The sequence below is a fragment of the Lucilia cuprina genome, chromosome 4, assembly GCF_022045245.1.
Source record: "Lucilia cuprina isolate Lc7/37 chromosome 4, ASM2204524v1, whole genome shotgun sequence".
Lineage (NCBI taxonomy): Eukaryota > Metazoa > Arthropoda > Insecta > Diptera > Calliphoridae > Lucilia > Lucilia cuprina.
The window spans coordinates 95776380-95795435 of NC_060952.1; the positions used below are offsets into that span (position 1 = coordinate 95776380).

At 29.7% G+C, this 19056-nt stretch overlaps 3 protein-coding genes across 6 annotated transcripts in view; 2 read left to right on the top strand and 1 right to left on the bottom strand.

Annotated features, from left to right (window-relative positions):
* Positions 1-771: 771 nt before the first annotated feature.
* LOC111685939 (heterogeneous nuclear ribonucleoprotein H) lies at positions 772-7997 on the bottom strand. The gene is made up of 7 exons (XM_023448222.2): positions 7844-7997; positions 6343-6839; positions 6144-6275; positions 5276-5420; positions 4580-4719; positions 1756-2363; positions 772-1694 (listed from the first exon to the last, which is right to left on the bottom strand). Exons 2-7 carry the CDS (start codon positions 6821-6823, stop codon positions 1374-1376), a joined length of 1827 nt encoding a protein of 608 aa, XP_023303990.2. The 5' UTR covers positions 6824-6839; positions 7844-7997; the 3' UTR covers positions 772-1373.
* Positions 7998-9584: 1587 nt separating this feature from the next.
* LOC111685945 (double-stranded RNA-specific editase Adar-like) lies at positions 9585-12684 on the top strand. The gene is made up of 2 exons (XM_023448227.2): positions 9585-10570; positions 10712-12684. The coding sequence occupies exons 1-2, from the start codon at positions 9676-9678 to the stop codon at positions 12400-12402; spliced, it is 2586 nt and encodes an 861-aa protein (XP_023303995.2). The 5' UTR covers positions 9585-9675; the 3' UTR covers positions 12403-12684.
* Positions 12685-14002: 1318 nt separating this feature from the next.
* Positions 14003-19056, top strand: part of LOC111685940 (anoctamin-1) — a 21261-nt gene continuing 16207 nt past the window's right edge. The window contains exons 1-2 of one of the 4 annotated variants that reach the window (XM_046949008.1): positions 14003-14246; positions 14330-15038. In XM_046949008.1, coding sequence (XP_046804964.1) covers positions 14243-14246; positions 14330-15038 — 713 coding nt within the window. In that variant the 5' untranslated portion in view covers positions 14003-14242. Of the gene's footprint in view, positions 14247-14329; positions 15039-17429; positions 17689-19056 lie in introns of those variants that run through there. The other 3 variants (XM_046949007.1, XM_023448223.2, XM_046949009.1) reach the window with 3 other exon arrangements.

A 19056-nucleotide genomic window follows, 5' to 3' on the forward strand; every position in this document is an offset into this window, starting at 1 on the left:
ACTTTTTGCAATTTCTACGATATTAAACCTAGAAACATGTAATTATGTATGTATGGCCCGGATTAAGTAAGGACCCATAAAAGGGGACTTATTGGTACTTTTTCGTTTCTCAAAAGGTACTTTTTGCAATTTCTACGATATTAAACCTAGAAACATGTAATTAAGTATGCATGACCAGGATTAAGTGAGGACCCATGAAAGGGTACTTTTTGGTACTTTTTCATTCTTCAAAAGGTACTTTTTGAAATTTCTATAATATTGAACCTAGAAACATGTTATTAAGTTCGTATATCCCGGATTAAGTGAGAACCAGTAAAAGGGGACTTCTTGGTACTTTTTCGTTCTTCAAAAGGTACTTTTTACAATTTCTACAATATTGAACCTAGGAACATGTAATTAAGTTTGTATGGCCCGGATTAACTGAGGACCCATAGATGGGGACTTTTTGGTACTTTTTCGTTCTTCAAAAGGTACAAAAGGCTTTAAACACATCATGGTGAAGGGTATATAAGATTCGGCACAGCCGAATATAGAACTCTTACTTGTTTTACCATAAAAATTGCATTTTTATATGAAAAACCTAAAAACGGCTGTAGATCCTTAAATAAGGACTAAATAGTGAAAATCTGTGATTACTTTTTTTTTAAATAAAACTCTTTTCTTTTTGTTATATTAAGTTTTCTTTAAATTTCTGTTTCTTAGAAATTTCTTTAAATATTTTATTGTTTTCTTTTAACTGTATATTTATTGTGTTTAAAATAATTTCAAGAATTATATCATTTAGGTCTTTTTAAAATTAAGCCTAATGTGTATTTCATTCACACATTTTTATTTTCATTACTATTGTGGTGTTTTAAACTCTTGATTAGATTACAAACTAAAGTATTTTTATTTATAAACTGTTATGTTATAATAAAGTAGAAAATGTTTGTTTTTTTTTCTTTAAATTGTAAACAAAAAAATAAAAAAATTTAATTTACAAAATTTTGTAGGATTTAAGGTTTACATTTTAGGAATTACAAGTGTCTAATTTAATGTTTTTGCATTTTTAAGGAATCTTAGACAAAAAAAGGACGTGTGTGTTTTTCTTAAGTAATTTGTTTTGTTATTATTAATATAATTAAAAACTAAAATGAAGGAAAATATGTAGTCATAATTAACTTAAAAATAAAGTATTCTTTTAGGAAAATAAATAAAATTTATAGAAAAGTAGCAGGAATAGATGTACAAGAGTCAAAATGTATGGATAGCCAGAGATTTTAATAAAAAATCTAGAGATAGTGTTGTCTCAACATTCGTATAACAAATGCAAGAGTTTAAGGGGGAAAGTACGTTGCTGTTATATATAAAACTCATCATTTATGGCTGAACGTTTAGATGCGCCTTGAAAACACACCACCTCCCATGCCTCCACCCATGCCACCGCCCATGCCTCCTCCCATACCACCACCCACACCAATACTGTTGCCGCCTCCCATACTGCCACCAGAGCTGTAGTTATTACCAACCTTGGACTTTGATTTGCCATTAAAGAACAACTCAATGTAACGAGAGCCCATTTTGCAACGATGGCGTTTCATGGCCGCTTGAGCATCATCATAAGTCTCAAACAAAGCCTCGGCGGTACCATTATGACGTCCGTTTTGTTTGTTGTAATGTATACGTACATTGGCGGGACGCAAAGGTTCAAAGAACTAAATTATGAAAACATATCAATTAGCATGACTTGCTTTTACATTTCTTGCTTTTACTCACTTTGAAGACATCATTTTCGAAAGAAGAGAATGGCAAACCACGCATCATGATCATATAGTAATCATCATTGCGTCCTCCACCGATGGGACCAAAATTACCACCTCCCGAATTGTTGCCAAAACCTCCACCACCACCTCCCATATTATTGCCACCACAATTTCCAAAGTTGGCGAAATTATTGAAACCACCATTATTGCCTCCTATATTGTTGCCACCACCACCCATGCCATTGTTACCGCGATCATTGCCAAAGTTGCCGAAATCGCCAAAATCATTACCAAAATTGCCACTATTACCGCTGAAACGGTTGAAACCACCACCACCACCACCACTGTTGTTGCCACCTCCAGAGTTGTTGCCAAAGTTGCCACCTCCAAGGTTGTTGTTGCCAAAGTTACCAAAATTTCCACCGTTATTGTTGCCAAAGTTACCAAAGTTACCCATGCCGCCACCACCACTACCGCCGCCATTGTTGCCAAAGTTACCAAAGTTGCCGAAATTACCGCCACCATTGTTACCGAAATTGCCGTTATTACCAAAGTTTGGTAAATTATTGAAACCGAGTGTGTTATTGGCTCCTACGCCAAAGCCACCATTACCACTCCAACCTAAAAGGAAAGTAATTTTAGTTCAAGTTGTGATGAACGAATCCTCTGTATAATCTCGCTGTCTCATCACGGTTCACAAGTTGTAATACGAGTGTGATATTAAGAACTATTCCTTCCACCTGGCAGTTGTTTGTCAGTATGACTCTACAGATTCGCAAAACAGGCAGTCAGTAGAGTAGTCCGTTTGAATCCACAGAATTCCAACACTAAAATGGTCACATCCGAAATCCTCTAAAAGTCTGTTCTATATTAAGCGATTTAGGTGTCTGTTAGCTCTCTATGGGATGTCTCTTTATAGACCTGCAAACCAATGACACTGGATTCAAGTCCTCCAAATTGTGTAAAAAATATCAATCTTCTAATCTTTTTCTACTTACGATCGTCATGTCCGAAGTCCATTAAACATTGTTTCTTATATTTGTCGGCTTGTTGGTCTGTTTGCTCCCGATGACAATGTCAAAAAAGCAAATCAGTCCAAAAAGTCTTTTAAATTCTGTTAAAAATACTGATCGTCGCATCTGCATAATTTCGATCGATTCTCACATTGGGCGGTCTGTCAGAAGGACTCTATTCATTTGCTTTTACTATCATTTATGCAGAACAATCAATGCTACAGTTCATGACACTATAATTGTCATGTACTAAATCCATTTAACTTCTGTTCCATTTATTATATTTGCCCAAAATGGGAACCAATGTATAATCCTGATAATATGCGATCTAAACCAATTTTACGGAATTCAAGTCCTTTTAATTGTGTTAAAAATACTGATCTTCCAATTGTTATAATTTCGATTGTTTCCCATATTGAGCGGTCTTGTCTTTACTGATTCTCTTCTCCTACTATTGAGACAGGCAGTCAGTTGAGTTGAATCCATAGAGATTTGAATCCTTAGAATTCCAACTGGTCATGTACGAAATTCTTCAAATGTCTGTTCCACTTTGGGCTGCATGAATGTCTTCGGTTGGACCCGAGTGCAATTTGCTATAGTTTATAGTACTTGTAGTAAGTAAAATAAGCAAACTAAAAGTCCTCCAATAGGATTCATTTCGATCGATGTCTACCGCCTGAAGTTGTCTAACGATCTTAACGATTTTCATATTCTTATGGAAAAGTTTTCACTTGCACTATATTATTACTTTTAAAATACTGATCCTTACATTTTCTATTTTTTCATTTCGAGTACTTGATTAGATAAACACTGATCTTCATATTGTGATCATTCTGATCGATAACAAATAACTTATTCACTTGTTTTAAAAGTATCTAAGAATAATAACTTTTAAGGTGCTCACTCTTCACTTTCACTCTTTTATAGATAAGAAAGTTTTAGTTTAAGTCCTAATCTTTTATTCTTATTCATTTCATTTTGGAGGTCTTTAAATCACACTAACCACAAAGAACAGATTCATCAGTATCAGTATGATCGATGACGGGCTTAAGTCACATAAGCTTATTCACTTTATAGACATGAAAGGCTTATTAATTCCATAAAAAACATTCCCTATCATTTCATTTTGGGAACTTGAACAAGAATGGAAGGGACCGAAATTGTCTTAAAATACTGATCTTTCTATCGGGATCTGATAGATGACAGAATCTTATTCACTTGTTTTTAACTAAATTAGAAAGGCTTATTAATTATATATAATACATTCCCTATCATTTCATTTTGGGAACTTAAACAGGAGTAGAGCGGACCGCAATTGGCCCCTATTCTATATTTCAATTTGAATCGAAATTTTCTCCATGTGGCAACTTTGGTATTCTGCATTTCGATTCGACTCTTCCCCATATAAACAACAACTTACAAAAACGTAATTACGAAATCGAAATGCAGAGTACACAATCATAAATCATTGGAATGAAATGGAATTGCTTCTTCTTTTTCTTACGATTCAGTTTTTTCTTGAAATACCCTTTTTCATTGCGTAACTGAAGACGTAAACGTAATCGAAATGCAGAATAGGGGTAATTGTCTTAAATTATTCTTTGAAAAACTCTGATCTTTCCATCGGGATCATTCTGATAAATATCAAAATCTTATCCACTTGTTTTATTTATAAGGAAGTCTAATTGTTTTCAAATTTTAAAGTCGTTTCAATTTCACTACTGATCTTCCCATCAAGATCATTACGATCAATGACAAGTGTCCAAGGAGTCTATTCAGTCTCTTAGATTTGTACGAATTAAAAAACACAACAATAATACTTACGATTATTACGATTATTGCCACCATAATCACTGCCACGATTACTACCGCGATCCTTTAAGTCATAAGGAGCCACACGGCCATTACTATTGCCGGTAGAACGTTTTAGCTCAGCCAAAGAACTGCGGAATATTTCAATATATCTAAAGCACATAGGAGAGAGAAAAAAAGAGAAAAACAAAATAATTTTAATAACAAATTATAAAAGAAAAACAAACAATTGGTATTACAGCTGAAGATCTGAAATACACACACACAGAGAGAGACTCAAAAAATAAGAAATAAGGCGCTGGCTGCTTTATTAATAAATATTAACAAATAAGTAGAGTTCACTAAAACAAATCAGACTTCCTGAGTGTTTAAAAAAGAAAAACATAACATGTTTGTTTAACATTATAAGCCCATTTTATACTAGAAGAAGAAGAAGAAAAAAAGTTGCTGCCATACAACTAGAAAATTCTAGAAAGCGCCGTTAAAAATGATTTCTTTTTTTTCATATCAAAAAAAAAAAAAAAACTGAAATTTAAAACCTTAATTATTATAATTATTAGTAAACTAATAATATGTTTAATTTAATTATATTAAAATCAATTAGGTTTTTGTTTATAAAATTATTAAAGTTATTATAATTTAATATTGGTTTTTTATTTTTTTTTTTGGTAAATGTTTGATTAATTTTTTTTTTATTTAACAACCCACCTGTGCCCAATTTTTTGCCGATTACGTCCCAAGGCTTGTTCAGTGTCTTCTTGGCTTTCGAACTGAACAAATGCTTCCCCTGTAGCACGACCCCTTCTGTCCGTTACGAAAATTATTCCCTCCCGATCCGCTTTGATTTCCAACCCTGCCCAATGTAACAATAATAACACAAGAATAATACAACAGAAAACTAAAAAACCAACTTGTTTTGTTTGTTTACTAAATATTTTTCTAGTTTAAAGTTTAGATTGTTTTTGAATTGAATATTTTATTTTTTAATTTTTTTTTTTTTTTTTGGGGGGGATTTTCATATTCAAAACCATCTGTTTTCCTTTAATTGTTAAATTAAAACAAAATTAATATAAATTTTTAATAAAAAAACGAAAAAATGGTTTTACTAATTAAAAAAAAAAAAAAAATATTATGTTTTAAAATTATGGAGTAAGTTTTGCATACAAATTTCAAAGGCCTTTTTGTTTGTAATGACCCCGAGATTTAGTGTTTTTTTTATTTTTTTTTTTTGTTTAAAAAGAAAACCAAGCAAAATGTTCCCATTATTTTTGTTTTTATAGCCCATGTCCTAAAAGGGAGCAGAGGGAATGTTTATTTGTTTCTTAATCATGTTTTTTTAATTATGATGTAAAACACTTTGCCCAGAACTTTTTTCCAAGGTATTTTTTTTGTTTAGACTAAAAACCTGTGCTTTTTTATAAAAATTAATCATGCAATTTTTGTAAACAATAGACTAGGTATCAAAAACAACGTTTTTTTGTTTGTTTATAAAAATAAATTGTACATATTAAAACTACCAATGTTTAAACAACAAGAGTTTAAGCAACAAATGTAAAGTGTATAAAACAAAACTTACCGTTGAAAAACTCCTCAACTTGTTGTTCGGTAACGGAATAGGGAAGACCACGTAATTTAACTACATAAGAAGTGCCATGACCACTAGTTTTACGCAAAGCTTCTTTGGCCTCTTTAGAGGATGCATTGAAAACTGCAAAACATTAAAAACAAATAAAATCTTAAAATATTTTCTTTTTTTTTTAACGCAACAAACTTACCCTCTATATAACGATGACCCATACTAGCATTATCCAATTTCATGGCATTAGCAGCATCCTGTTGTGTTTTCACCTCAACATAAGCTTCACCAGTATTTTTACCATCCCAACGTCTGGTTATTATATGTATACCTTCAGCACCTCCTACCACATTAATATTTTTAAGAAAATCTAAGATTTCTTTATGCGTAGCTGACCAGGGTAATCCACGTAAACGTATATATTTGGGACCATTAGCATCGTCTTCATCATCGTCATCTTCTTCGTCGTCGTCACCGTTATCGTCACCGTTATCGTCACCATTATCATCACCATTATCATCGCCATTGTCATTATCATCATCCTGTTCATCGTTACCGCCATTATTTTGTGAATTATCATCTTGAGAATCATAGTCTTGATCTTGGTCCTGATTCTCATCATCATCATAGTTTTGACTATCGTCATTTTGATTATCATAATCTTGCTGATTGCCAGACATTTTGTGTTTTGAAGATCTAAATGAGTAAAAAAATATATTAGTAAAATGAAAAGACTAACGAGGGTTTATTTGAAATATCGTAGACTGAACTTGATCTTATTTAGTCCTAGCTGAATTTTTATTCAGATCTAGTTCAATACTAGTACAGTGCTAGTGTAGAAGTAGTTTAGTAATAGTTCAGTACTACTACAATTCTATTTCAGAACTAGTTCTTTAGTCCTAGTTCATGTTTTATTTCAGTTCTAGTTCTGAACTTCTTTACTAATTGTTCAGTACTATACAATTCTAGTTAAGTTCTAGTTTAGAACTAGTTTACTAATTGTTCAGTACTACTACAATTCTAGTTCAGTTCTAGACCTAGTACAGTTCTAGTTCTGTTTCAAATCATTTCATTTGTAGTTAAATACTTGATCTATTCTAATACATTTCAGGTACAGCTCTAAATCAGTTTTACTCCAGTTCAAGTTGAGTTCAATGTCAGTTCTAAATTATTTCTAATTCAATATTATTTCAGTTCACGTACAGTTGCACTTCTGGTTCGCTTATAGCTCTGTTCAAGTTTAGTCCAAAATAATCTAAAACTCCAAGCCATTTAATAAGCCCCAAAAGTTAACAAACAAATTTTATAAACATCTGGCTACTCTAGCAAACAAGCTTGGTGGTTAAACAACTTCTGGAATAAAAAATGTCTTAAAGAAAACCAACACCGGCGGCAGCTGTACAAAAACTACACTTACAACAACAAATACAAATATTATATAAACCCCTTAAAAACATTTAACAAAATAAAAACATTTCACTTTTCAATTTCAAAACTTTTAATTTCTTTTAAATAACAAACTATTTATAAAAGCACGCTTAACCATAAATAAAAGCCGCCATTTTGGATTTTTTTCTGCATTGTCTGGCCTTGCGGTTTTTTTCTTTCGATTTTTTTTTGCAGGGTGCATTTTTAAACTTAATTTTTTCACTTTAATAACATAAATTTCATAAATATTTATAACATCTTCAAACACTTACTATGTTTACTATAAAATACGTTTAAATTTATTAATATTTTTCAAAGAAAAACACTAGAATTTTAAATAAAATTTCTATGACGCAAAGTTTTTCGCACAAAAATTTTCTTTCGCGTTCAGGGCGCTTCAAGGGAGAGTTTGAGAATGACAGAAAATAATGAAAACTCTCAAAATGACAGAAGAGAGCAGAATTCTGTGCACATGGTGGAATTATAAGGTGAAATCAATTCTACAAAAACAATATACAAAAGTGTATATGTTGCCAGAGTGGTATTTTGAATATATACAGTGAATAACGAATATCTCCATATAAAATAAATATATATTACAACAAACAAATTTAAAATATGTGAAAATCTTTTTGTGCATTTATTACCATTAGAAAATTTTATTTTAAATGTGTTTTAATTATATAATAAATTACAATTGTCAAAATATACAATAGAAATACTTTTTTATAACGTATTAAAAAAACATATTATTTTATGTGCAATGGTCTCAGAGATGATACTTGAGTACTATGCTATCTGGCAATCTAAACTGCAGCCAACTTTATTTAGCACAATAAACTGCAGCTAAGTTAAGTCTAATAAAAAACGTGACAAGTATAAAGGTTTTACTACAAAAAAAATTAAATACATTTGCTTCATTACGTGGATATTTTGTTTCTATTGCTACAATTTAAACAGTGCATCTGGCAACTCGAAATTGTAAATTTTACCTTATAAGAGCACCCTGATTTTGGGTGTAGAGAAATGGAAAAAGGTGTTGGTAATAGTATTGGTAATTTTGTTTTAACATGAAATTTAGCGATTTTGATTTAAAATATAAATTTGAGCGATTTTTCTTTTAAACGCTGTCCTTTAATAAAAACAAAGCCCATATTTACAGTAGGGTTCTATAAATCGACTTTCGAATAATCGAAAATTCGATTTTTGTCGAAAAAAGTCGAAAAGCCGAAGTCGACTATTTTGTCGAAAAAAGTAGTAAAAAGTCGGAAAACGTCGAAAGAAGTCGAAAAAATCGGAAAAAGTCGAAAAGAATCGGAAAAAGTCGAAAAGAATCGGAAAAAGTCGAAAATAGTCGAAAAGTCGAAAAAAATTAAAAGTCGAAAAATCGACTTTAAACTAAATGCAAAAATCGACTTTAAACTAAATGAAAAGTCGACTTTTCGTTTCAACTATAGAACCCTAATTTACAGTCATTCGTTCGTAATTAATAAAGTAATTCAAACTCAATTACGTACAGCTTTTATAATGCTGCAGAAATTTTGTATGGTGAATCTTGTCATTCAGTAGGTAATGAATGAAAGCATGAATTACGAATAATTGCATTATGTGAACGGTGTATTATATTATTTACCCCATAGGGTGAAACAAAATCATAGACTTTTAAATTGAAAACCCTTCGATTATTGTCGACTCTGTTTTATTTTCCGACAAACTGAAAGCAGTTTTTGTCAAAGATTTAAGTTTTGGTAAATTTCATTTAATAAACTATTTAGACAAAAATATATGTAAATATGCACATGAATATATTTATATAAATATTAATATGTATATATGGATAGTATATGAATAAAAATCTACTTTTCTTCTAATTACAAATTTAAAAAATCTCTCTTACTCTTGTGTTTGTTATTAAACTTTGTTATAAACTCTGGCATCCTTATTTATTACTATTGTGAATGATTAAGTTCAAAATTACAACAGTTGAGAAAAGCACCAGGAAAGAAGAAGAAATTAAACGGTAAATTTTGCTAAACGTCCATATTTATTAAGAATTAAACAATTTTTAATAATTAAAAAAAGGAAATATTTAACTGTGAAAATAATGGAAGAGATGAGTGTAGATAAATACTCCTCAACTGAATTATCGAAAAATTTGGATATTAGCTGTGTAAATAAAGATCCAGTTGCCAAGCTGAATAAAATTTTTGGTCAAGTTCACTTTAAGTCTAGCCTGGTTGCTGGTGTCCACAATAAATGCTGCTTCAAAGTCTCACTTCAAGTGGAAGGTCGACATTTTAGTGCCACTGGTAGAACATTTAAACAGGCACAGAGATCAAGTGCCCTAGCAGCATTGGCCAATTTGTGTAGTGTATTTGTTGAAAGGGACAATTTGAAGTGTGCTCAGGTATCGGATAAGGAGAAACTAAACACTAAGGATGAACTGCATAATAATAGTATTAATGAAACTGATTCGAATGCCAATTCCGATATTACCCAAATTACTAATGAATGTAAACAATCTGTAACGGAAATTCCTGAAATTAAATCCAGTGCCTTGACGACTCTTCCAAAAACGCTTGATGCAATAGATAATACATCTCAACAAAAAGAACTAATACCATTAACTATTAAAGAAATTGAAGCTAAGTGTTTAGATGAAAAATCTATCCCTTTGGAAAATGTTACAAATTTACCAACAACTAGCGATTCCCAACCAAAAGTAGCTGAATCTAAGATACAAAAAGCAATTTGCAAAAAACTTTTCAATAGCGAAAACTCTTTCGACTTGGGCTGCATGTTGGAAAGTAAACTAAAATCTTGTCAAGTAAACCTAAAACGTAAACCTCTTACAAATAAAACCTTTTCCCATATGAATGTAGAAAATGTAGAGAGTATGGAGATGAAGGTGTGTGTAAAGAAGAGCTATGCTAAAAATCACATCGAATCTTGCGACTCTAGTGTAGTGATTATTGAGGAAAGCTTCCAAAAATCACAAAGTAAGTTAAATTGTTTTTCTATTTTTATTTCAAGTTTAGTTTTAGATCAATTCTAGTTAACTTCTGGATCAGTTTTAGCTTTGTTCTAATTCAATTACAGTTCTAGTCCACTTTTATTTAAATCTAATAAATTTGTCTCAGAAATTATTTCAGTAAACAAAAGCAATCAATCTAGATCATTAAAGAGACGTCATGGAGATAGTCCACAATTTGAACAACCATTGCCCAAAAGACGTGCAACTAATAAATGTAAAACTTTGTGTCAAATGCCCCAAAATATAGGCAGTGCCCGGTATTCTCAAAAAAGTACAAAGGCTGTAATGACTTTACAAAATGTATGTCCAAACTTACAGTTCACTTTGGAGGCAGAAATGGGTTCTGCTCTAGTTCCCTACTTTATGATGTCGGCCATAGTAGATGGACGGAAGTTTTTCGGTCATGGCAAAACTATACAATTAGCTAAACACGATGCAGCTGTACAGATTTTAAATCATATAGAAAAATCAAAAACACCAGCAAATAGGCAAAACAATCAACAATTGGTTTTACAAAATAATAATACTAATAGAAATAATGCAACTTCATACGATTTGCAATCGGAATATCTTAATAATAGACAAAACAACCAACAAATGGTTTTACAAAATAATAAGAGAAATAACGCAACTTCTGCTTACCAATTGCCCACCCAGAAGGCGGATATAGTGGAAGCCAAAATAATGCAAAAATTTCAACAATTAACTAGAGGACGTCAAGAGATTCGTGAGTATAAAGTTTTGGCTGGTGTAGTAATGACCTTTAATATGAATTTTGAAAAAGCGAAAGTTGTATCCGTTGCTACCGGCACTAAATGTATCAATGGTGGGAATATCTGTTGCAACGGTTCCGTGCTTAATGATTCACATGCCGAGGTTGTAGCGAAAAGAGGTTTAATGAAATATCTCTATAATCAACTACGTTGGCATTGTGATCCAGAATTGCAACAAAATTCGATATTTCAAAGAAATCCTAATAGTTTACAAATACCTTATTCCTTAAAATCTAATGTACATTTTCATTTGTACATTAACACTGCCCCCTGTGGGGATGCACGCGTCTTCAGTTTTAATGATCAATTTAATACGGACAACAACAAGACATTTAGTTCTTTTAATAATGGCCAATATGGTCAATTACGTACTAAGGTTGAGGGTGACATGGGTACCACACCGATTGGTACACGCTATTATCCTCAAACTTGGGATGGTGTTTTATTGGGCGAACCTTTATTAACCATGTCGTGTTCAGACAAAATAGCTCGTTGGAATGTAGTGGGTGTACAAGGAGCTCTCTTATCCCACCTGATAGAACCTATTTATTTTCATTCCATTGTTTTGGGTAGTATGTTTAATGCTAAACACTTGAATCGTGCCTTTTGTGGACGCATTCAACATACTTTAGGCTACTTACCTCAACCATATCGTCTTAATCGTCCTCTATTGGGCCAAACTAGTACACCTTTACCCCGTAATACTTATAGAGTACCTAGTATAGGTATTAATTGGAATTTTGGCGATAATGATACTGAAATCATTTCATTGCCTACAGGACGTAGAATTTACAATGAGACATCCTTATTAACGAAACAAGCTTTCTTTTATAATTATAACTATTTGTTGAAAAATTTACCAAATATAGGCGGTGCCTATATGAGCAATAACTATGCTGAAGCAAAGGAAAATGCTCGATATTTTCAAATTGTTAAAAATGAAATGTTTGCGGCATTTTATCGTGCCGACTTGGGTAGTTGGATTAAAAAACCTATCGAACAAAATGAATTTACAATGAATTAATGTCCCTTTTTAAAAATTATAAATTTTTACTACAAAAATAACGAAAACAGATTAGAGTCTGTTTAAAGAAGAAATAATTTAATTTTGTGTTTTTTTAACACTTTCGTTTTAATATTAGTGAATTACATAGCTGTATATGTATGTATGTCTGTATTAAATCTTCGAGTTTACATAACTTGAGGGAAACAAACTTTAATTTGTTTTGTCTTAATTTAAAAAGTAATATTTTAAAATAATTATAAGTCAAAAACCAAACAATGTTTTTCTTTATAAAAAGTGAATTAAATGCAGGACTTGTTTTTTATTTTGTAAATACTTTTATGCTTAAAATAATTTTAAGCATTCAAAAAGTATTGTTATAAAGTTTTTATTTTGTTTTATGTTAATTTTGTTACTTTATATATTTGGTTAATGTTTTTTTTTTAATTTAAGTGTTAAATGTTTTTATTTAAGTTAAACAGTTTTCTCAAATATTAAAAATAAAAACAACTATGTTGTTTTTATACTTACAAATACAATCAATTATTGTTCTTAATAAATAATTTAGGGGAAAAATCTAGCAAATTATTAGAATTCCTGAAAAACATAATGCTTACGAACGTTACAATCCTAGTTAATTACACCCTGTAACAATTTTGAAAAGAAACTTTTCTGCGTCCTTATAAAAGGACTTCAAAGTTTAAAGGAAATTCAAACGAATATCTGAAATATTTATATGTATTGTATGATGCTAATATTAGTATTATGAAAGCTGGAAATCTGTACATTCTATCTATGTTATTTACTTAGATAAAAAAAAACGAAAAATAAAATAAATTCAAAAAGGTCTCATTTTTGATACAAACATTTTTAACTACTTTTTAGTGACAAATTAAGATTTTTTTGTATTAAAAAAAATCAACTATTTTTCAAAACATCTTAAATTTTAATTCTTTCCCTAATTTGGGTTTCAATTTTTAAAATTTATTCAAATTTTTATACGAATAGTTTTGCTCTTATTTACAATTCTATTTTCTTTATTTACATTTTTCTTTTATTATGTCATTTAAAAATTCTAAATTTCGCCCTTAATTTAGCAACGTATTGCACATTCAATTCATTTTTCCAACCAAAAGCATTTCCGATTCTGTTAGATTTACATTTTATAAGAAATCAAACTGTGGAATTAATTCCAACATCTCGATACACATTTCCTAATTTTCATAATTTTTTGAAATCTCTGCATTTGTTTACACATGGCAACACTGTTGTGTTTTGCAAATTTCACGATGGATTCATTTAAAGTTAACTCAAAACAACATTTGTTAACTTTTTGTTTACACAATTTTATACCTTAACTGTCAAACTCTATGTATAAAAAAAATCGCTCACAACCAATGCTAACAACATATGTATATAAAAAACCCGTAAATTAGCGGCAACCACTATCTTATTGGATTCTTTTTATCTCTTTTTGTTTACACTATTGTGAATGATTTCTAAGTATATCGAGTGAAAAAAAATCAGTTATTGCAGAAAACTTGAGCAGCAAAGTAGCATTAATTTCGTTTATTTTCTAATTAAAAATACGTATACAATAAAAATAATTAACAAATAAAATGTGTAATATAATAATTATCTAATATAAAATCTGTTTATTTTTATAAGAAACCTTTTAAATTTGTGAATAAAATAAACATGTTTAACGATTTCATAACAACGTTTTTGTTACAACAATTAATTGATATTTAACATAACATATTGCAGAAATAACAATACATGGCCTATAGTTAAACAAAAAAAGTTTGCTTTATTTTCTTTTTAACAAAAAAAGTGTAATTATTTTTTGTAAGAAAACAAAATGGGTGCGTAAATAAAATAAATATTTTTGTGCAAAAAATATTGAATAAGTAAAAACAAAAAAATTGTCAAACTGTTCTAATTTTAGAAAACGAAAAAATTTATAATAATTACACAAACACCGCAACAACAGCACAAGATACTAATGAAGATGATGATGATGGGAAAGGTGAGAAAGATGATAAAGATGAAAGTGAATTCCCCCTAACAAATGAACAGGAAAACGAAGAGGAAGAAAAATTACCAGAACAACGAGAAGATGACAAAGATGACAATGAAATAGATATTGTTGTGATTGATGCTGACCACAATGAACCTTCAGCAATAGTAAACAAAAATGTAAACAAATCAACAGCTGTAGAAGAACACGAGGAAGAAGAAATGCAAAAACTACTAGAAGAAGAACCGGCTAAAACTACTGAGAACTTAGACCAAAATTTAAATGACAACCAGGGGGAGGAAGACGAAGAATCGACAACATTTGAACCTCCCTATACCGCTCCTTTGGCCCCCCTCGATATGGAACTCATAGAGAGACTTAATAGAGAAAGAGAAGCTAAACGTCATTCTAGTTCAGCTGGTCGCAGAAGAGATAGTCGCTCTCCCTGGACACGTAAAAGTGTGGATAGTACGAAAACAGTTGCTGCTATGTTTATGGAAGGTGAACGTTTAAATTTAGATGCCGGTCGTCGTGCTCATGAATTTCAAACCATAGTAGACGATCTTACTCCAGCTGTTCATGATTCACATAGAAAGCCGTCGTCGCTGTCAATGACAAACGCTAATACAGCTGAGAGGTGAGTGAGTGTGTGTGTGTGTTTAATGTAATTATTTAGTATTATAGTGAAGTGGAGGGTATTATGAGTTTATGTTAAAGTTTGCAACACCAAGATGCTTTTTAATAACATTTGCTTGTCGAAGTAAAGAAACCACGGTCAACCATCAGTTTGTCTGTGAAACCTAAAAGAGATATTTAACAAAGAACCCCATTAATATCATTTGAAATTGATCCTTGATTTGTTACTAATCCTAATCACTTCAAAGTAATAAATAAGTTTTATATAAATTTAAGTCATTTTTTTAAACAACAAAATATATTGACATTAATATCAAATCTTATTAAATCCTGTACATTTCATAACATACCTAAGGTTTCTCCAGACTCTAGAGGGACTTCTCATAAATCTCTGTAAGGTTTCCTAAAGTCGCTTTTAGCCCACTTTCCTCTCTTGTTTTTGTATTACTTTTTTGTTTCAATCTTTTGTTATGTCCATCTAGTATATTTTAAACTTTGCATCGGCAATAATATGAGTAAAATAAGCCGTATAATGTTATTTATAAAAAAACCTGCTTTTAATTGTTACCATCGACAACAAAAGGGAAAAATATTCCAAAAGAAACTGGGTGCTAAGTTAAAAAAAAAGATCAGTAACTAAATTGCAGCTTCCTGGTAAATTTTAAACCTTAAAATTGTTAAATTAATAAAATTTCTATAGCATTTTAAAAAAGTTCTAGAGTTTTTTTTCTTTTTGCAAAATTAAACTTTATTATCATTACTCAAACTTTTACTGTGAAATGCTTTCATTAGTTTTCATTTTTTCTTGTTATCTTAACAATGGGTAATGTTAAAATTATCTTTATATTATAATAGATTGCAAAAAATATGTCATTAGCTAATGACAATTACAATATAATTTCTTAATTAATCATAAAAAGATTTACTATTTTTAAAATAGTTCATATATAACAGAATTCTTCTAGTTTAAGCTAAATCCTAGCTGCTAAAGGCGATGAAATTTAATCCATAAAAAGATCTTTTTTCTTAAATTTAATAAAAGTTTTTTTATATAGAAAAATTTTTAGATATCTGCTACAAATATTGAAATATTAAATAATTTGAATTAGTTTTTGAATCTGTCAGTCATATTTTTCTAACATTAGGTTCTAAAGATTATTAGTTTTGATTCTAACTGATATTAAGTAATAAAACTTTTTTCACTTCACATTTTACAATATGTATTTCATATCTTCATTACCCAGTATTTTATTGATTGACTTAAATCTGTTTAATGTTTACTTTTGTTATGAAATGTACGTACATTTTTGAGAACATAAATTACATAAAAAGATATTCAAACATAATTAGCGATCTTGTGCTATGAGTAAAGAAATGTTTTTATATATAAAAAATATTAAATAAGAAAAACAACATACACCGAGAATTTTTGAATGTTGTTTTGTTGTACTTGTTTTTAATGCTCTCTTTTAAAACATAGAAAATTACAGGCATGGAAAACTGAAATATTGAAATACATAGTGTAACTATAAATAAGTCTATAGACTAGACTATATAATAGACTATAGACTAGACTATAGACTAGACTATAGCCTACACTATAGACTACACTATAGACTAGACTATAGACTACACTATAGACTAGACTATAGACTAGACTATAGACTAGAATATAGACTAGACTATAGACTAGACTATAGACTAGACTATAGACTAGACTATAGACTAGACTATAGACTAGACTATAGACTAGACTATAGACTAGACTATAGACTAGACTATAGACTAGACTATAGACTAGACTATAGACTAGACTAGACTAGACTATAGACTAGACTAGACTAGACTATAGACTAGACTATAGACTAGACTATAGACTAGACTATAGACTAGATTACAGACTAGACTATAAACTAGACTATAGACTAGACTATAGACTAGACTATATACTAGACTATAGACTAGACTATAGACTAGACTATAGACTAGACTATAGACTAGACTATAGACTAGACTATAGACTAGACTATAGACTAGACTATAGACTAGACTATAGACTAAACTATAGACTAGACTACAGACTAGACTATAGACTAGACTATAGACCAGACTATAGACCAGACTATAGACTAGAATATAGACTAGACTATAGACTAGACTATAAACTAGACTATAGACTAAACTATAGACTAAACTATAGACTAAACTATAGTCTAGACTATAAAGTAGACTATAGATCAGAAAAACTGCTAAAGTAATAAATTATCCATACCTGATATAAAACTCAGCCACACTCGTCTCTCAATTAAAAATAAACAAAATTATTTGTATTTAAAGACAGACTAACTAAACGGAAGTCCATTTGAACAGAAAAATTATAATATTCATTCAGTATTACCAAAGAGCGCGAGACAATAAAGACGTGGCTACATAGGTCGCGGTAACGTTGCGTGTGTGCATAAAATGGAATAAAAAAATACTAAAAAATATATATACAAAATTTATATTGAAAAAAAGCTTAAAACAACAACAAAATTCAAAAAATCTATTAACCTAATAAACACGGTATTAATTTAATAAAAGAATTGCCAAAAAAAATAATTACAAAAATTACACATATTAGTGCTTTGATTGGGGAAGTGTTAAAAAAAGTGCGTAAACATTTTTAAAGTGTTTTTTTATTTTGAAGATTTTTTATTATTTAATCAAATCTTAAAATTTTTATAACAATGAACTTAGTTTTTTTTTGTTGTTACTTGTATTCTTTTATGTATATTTATTTGTTTTTTTATTAGGGTTTTTTATAATGATTCATTTAATTTTGTTTTATATTTAATTAAAAATATATTTTGTTTTTAAGATTTTAAAAGAAAATTCTTAATTCTTAAATTCTTTTATTTATTTTTATTAAATCAATATTTGCTTTAATTTCTCATTTTTTTATATTCAAAAGGCAACAGTTGTTTTACCATTTTTGTTTGGTTTTTTTCTTTTGTTGTTCACTATTTCTTTCATGAATTAAAAACATTTATGCAATTTTAAACTTTTATATTTTTTGTCAGTTTTGCTTAATCATTTGTTCGTGTAGACTCATCATAGACTACACGTTTATACTTTTTTATATTTAACAAGAAATGTGTTAATAATTTGTTATTATTAAACAACACTTCGGGTTCACTAGATAATAAATATAAAGTTTTTTTTTTTCAATTCTTGTTATTTTTAAATTGTCTAGAGCAAAAGAAAAGCAAATGTTTTTAATTTTTTTTTGTGGATTTAGTTTGAAGCAAATTAAATTATTTGCTTGTTGAGTTTATACATTTTGAAGAGTATTTCTTTTTTAAAAAATTTAAGGCGCCTTTTGTTATAAATATTTTGTAAACATAATTTCTTTGCAACATCTCAAAATATTGAGTTAAATATTTATAGTTTCTTTATAATTTAAATTTACTATTTATTTTTTGATTTAGTGTTAAAAAATGTTACATTTTAGAAAATATATAATTGCATACCATGAAATTCTGTTTTAATAAAAAAATTTTGATTTGCTACAGAGAAAATATAATTTTTTTAGACGTTTTCATTTAAATTTAAATCGAAAATTATTGCTTGAATAAAAATCATGCTAAATTGTTCTAATAAAACCAAAAACCGTACGGACAGAAGGACGGACATTGCTAAATTGAATTAGTAACAAGTGCTAATTTTCCATAACAAACTAAACTATAGACTACACTATAGACTGCACTAAGAACAAGACTAGACTGTAGACTAGACTAAAGACTAGACTAAACACTAAACTAGACTATAGACTAGACTACAAACTATACTAGACTATAGACTATACTAAACTATAGACTATACTAAACTATAGACTATACTATAGACTATACTAAACTATAGACTAGACCATAGACTAGACTATAGACTAAACTATAGACTAGACTATAGACTAGACTATAGACTAGACTTTAGACTAGACTATAGACTAGACTATAGACTAGACTATAGACTAGACT

Coding starts and splice junctions, on each gene's coding strand:
- LOC111685945 (XM_023448227.2), top strand. CDS start 9,676: ATGGAAGAGATGAGTGTAGATAAATACTCCTCAACTGAATTATCGAAA. Junction 10,571..10,711: donor AAGCTTCCAAAAATCACAAA/GTAAGTTAAATT, acceptor AATTTGTCTCAG/AAATTATTTCAGTAAACAAA.
- LOC111685939 (XM_023448222.2), bottom strand. CDS start 6,823: ATGTCTGGCAATCAGCAAGATTATGATAATCAAAATGACGATAGTCAA. Junction 6,276..6,342: donor GGGTCATCGTTATATAGAGG/GTAAGTTTGTTG, acceptor AATGTTTTGCAG/TTTTCAATGCATCCTCTAAA. Junction 4,720..5,275: donor CGGCAAAAAATTGGGCACAG/GTGGGTTGTTAA, acceptor TATGTGCTTTAG/ATATATTGAAATATTCCGCA.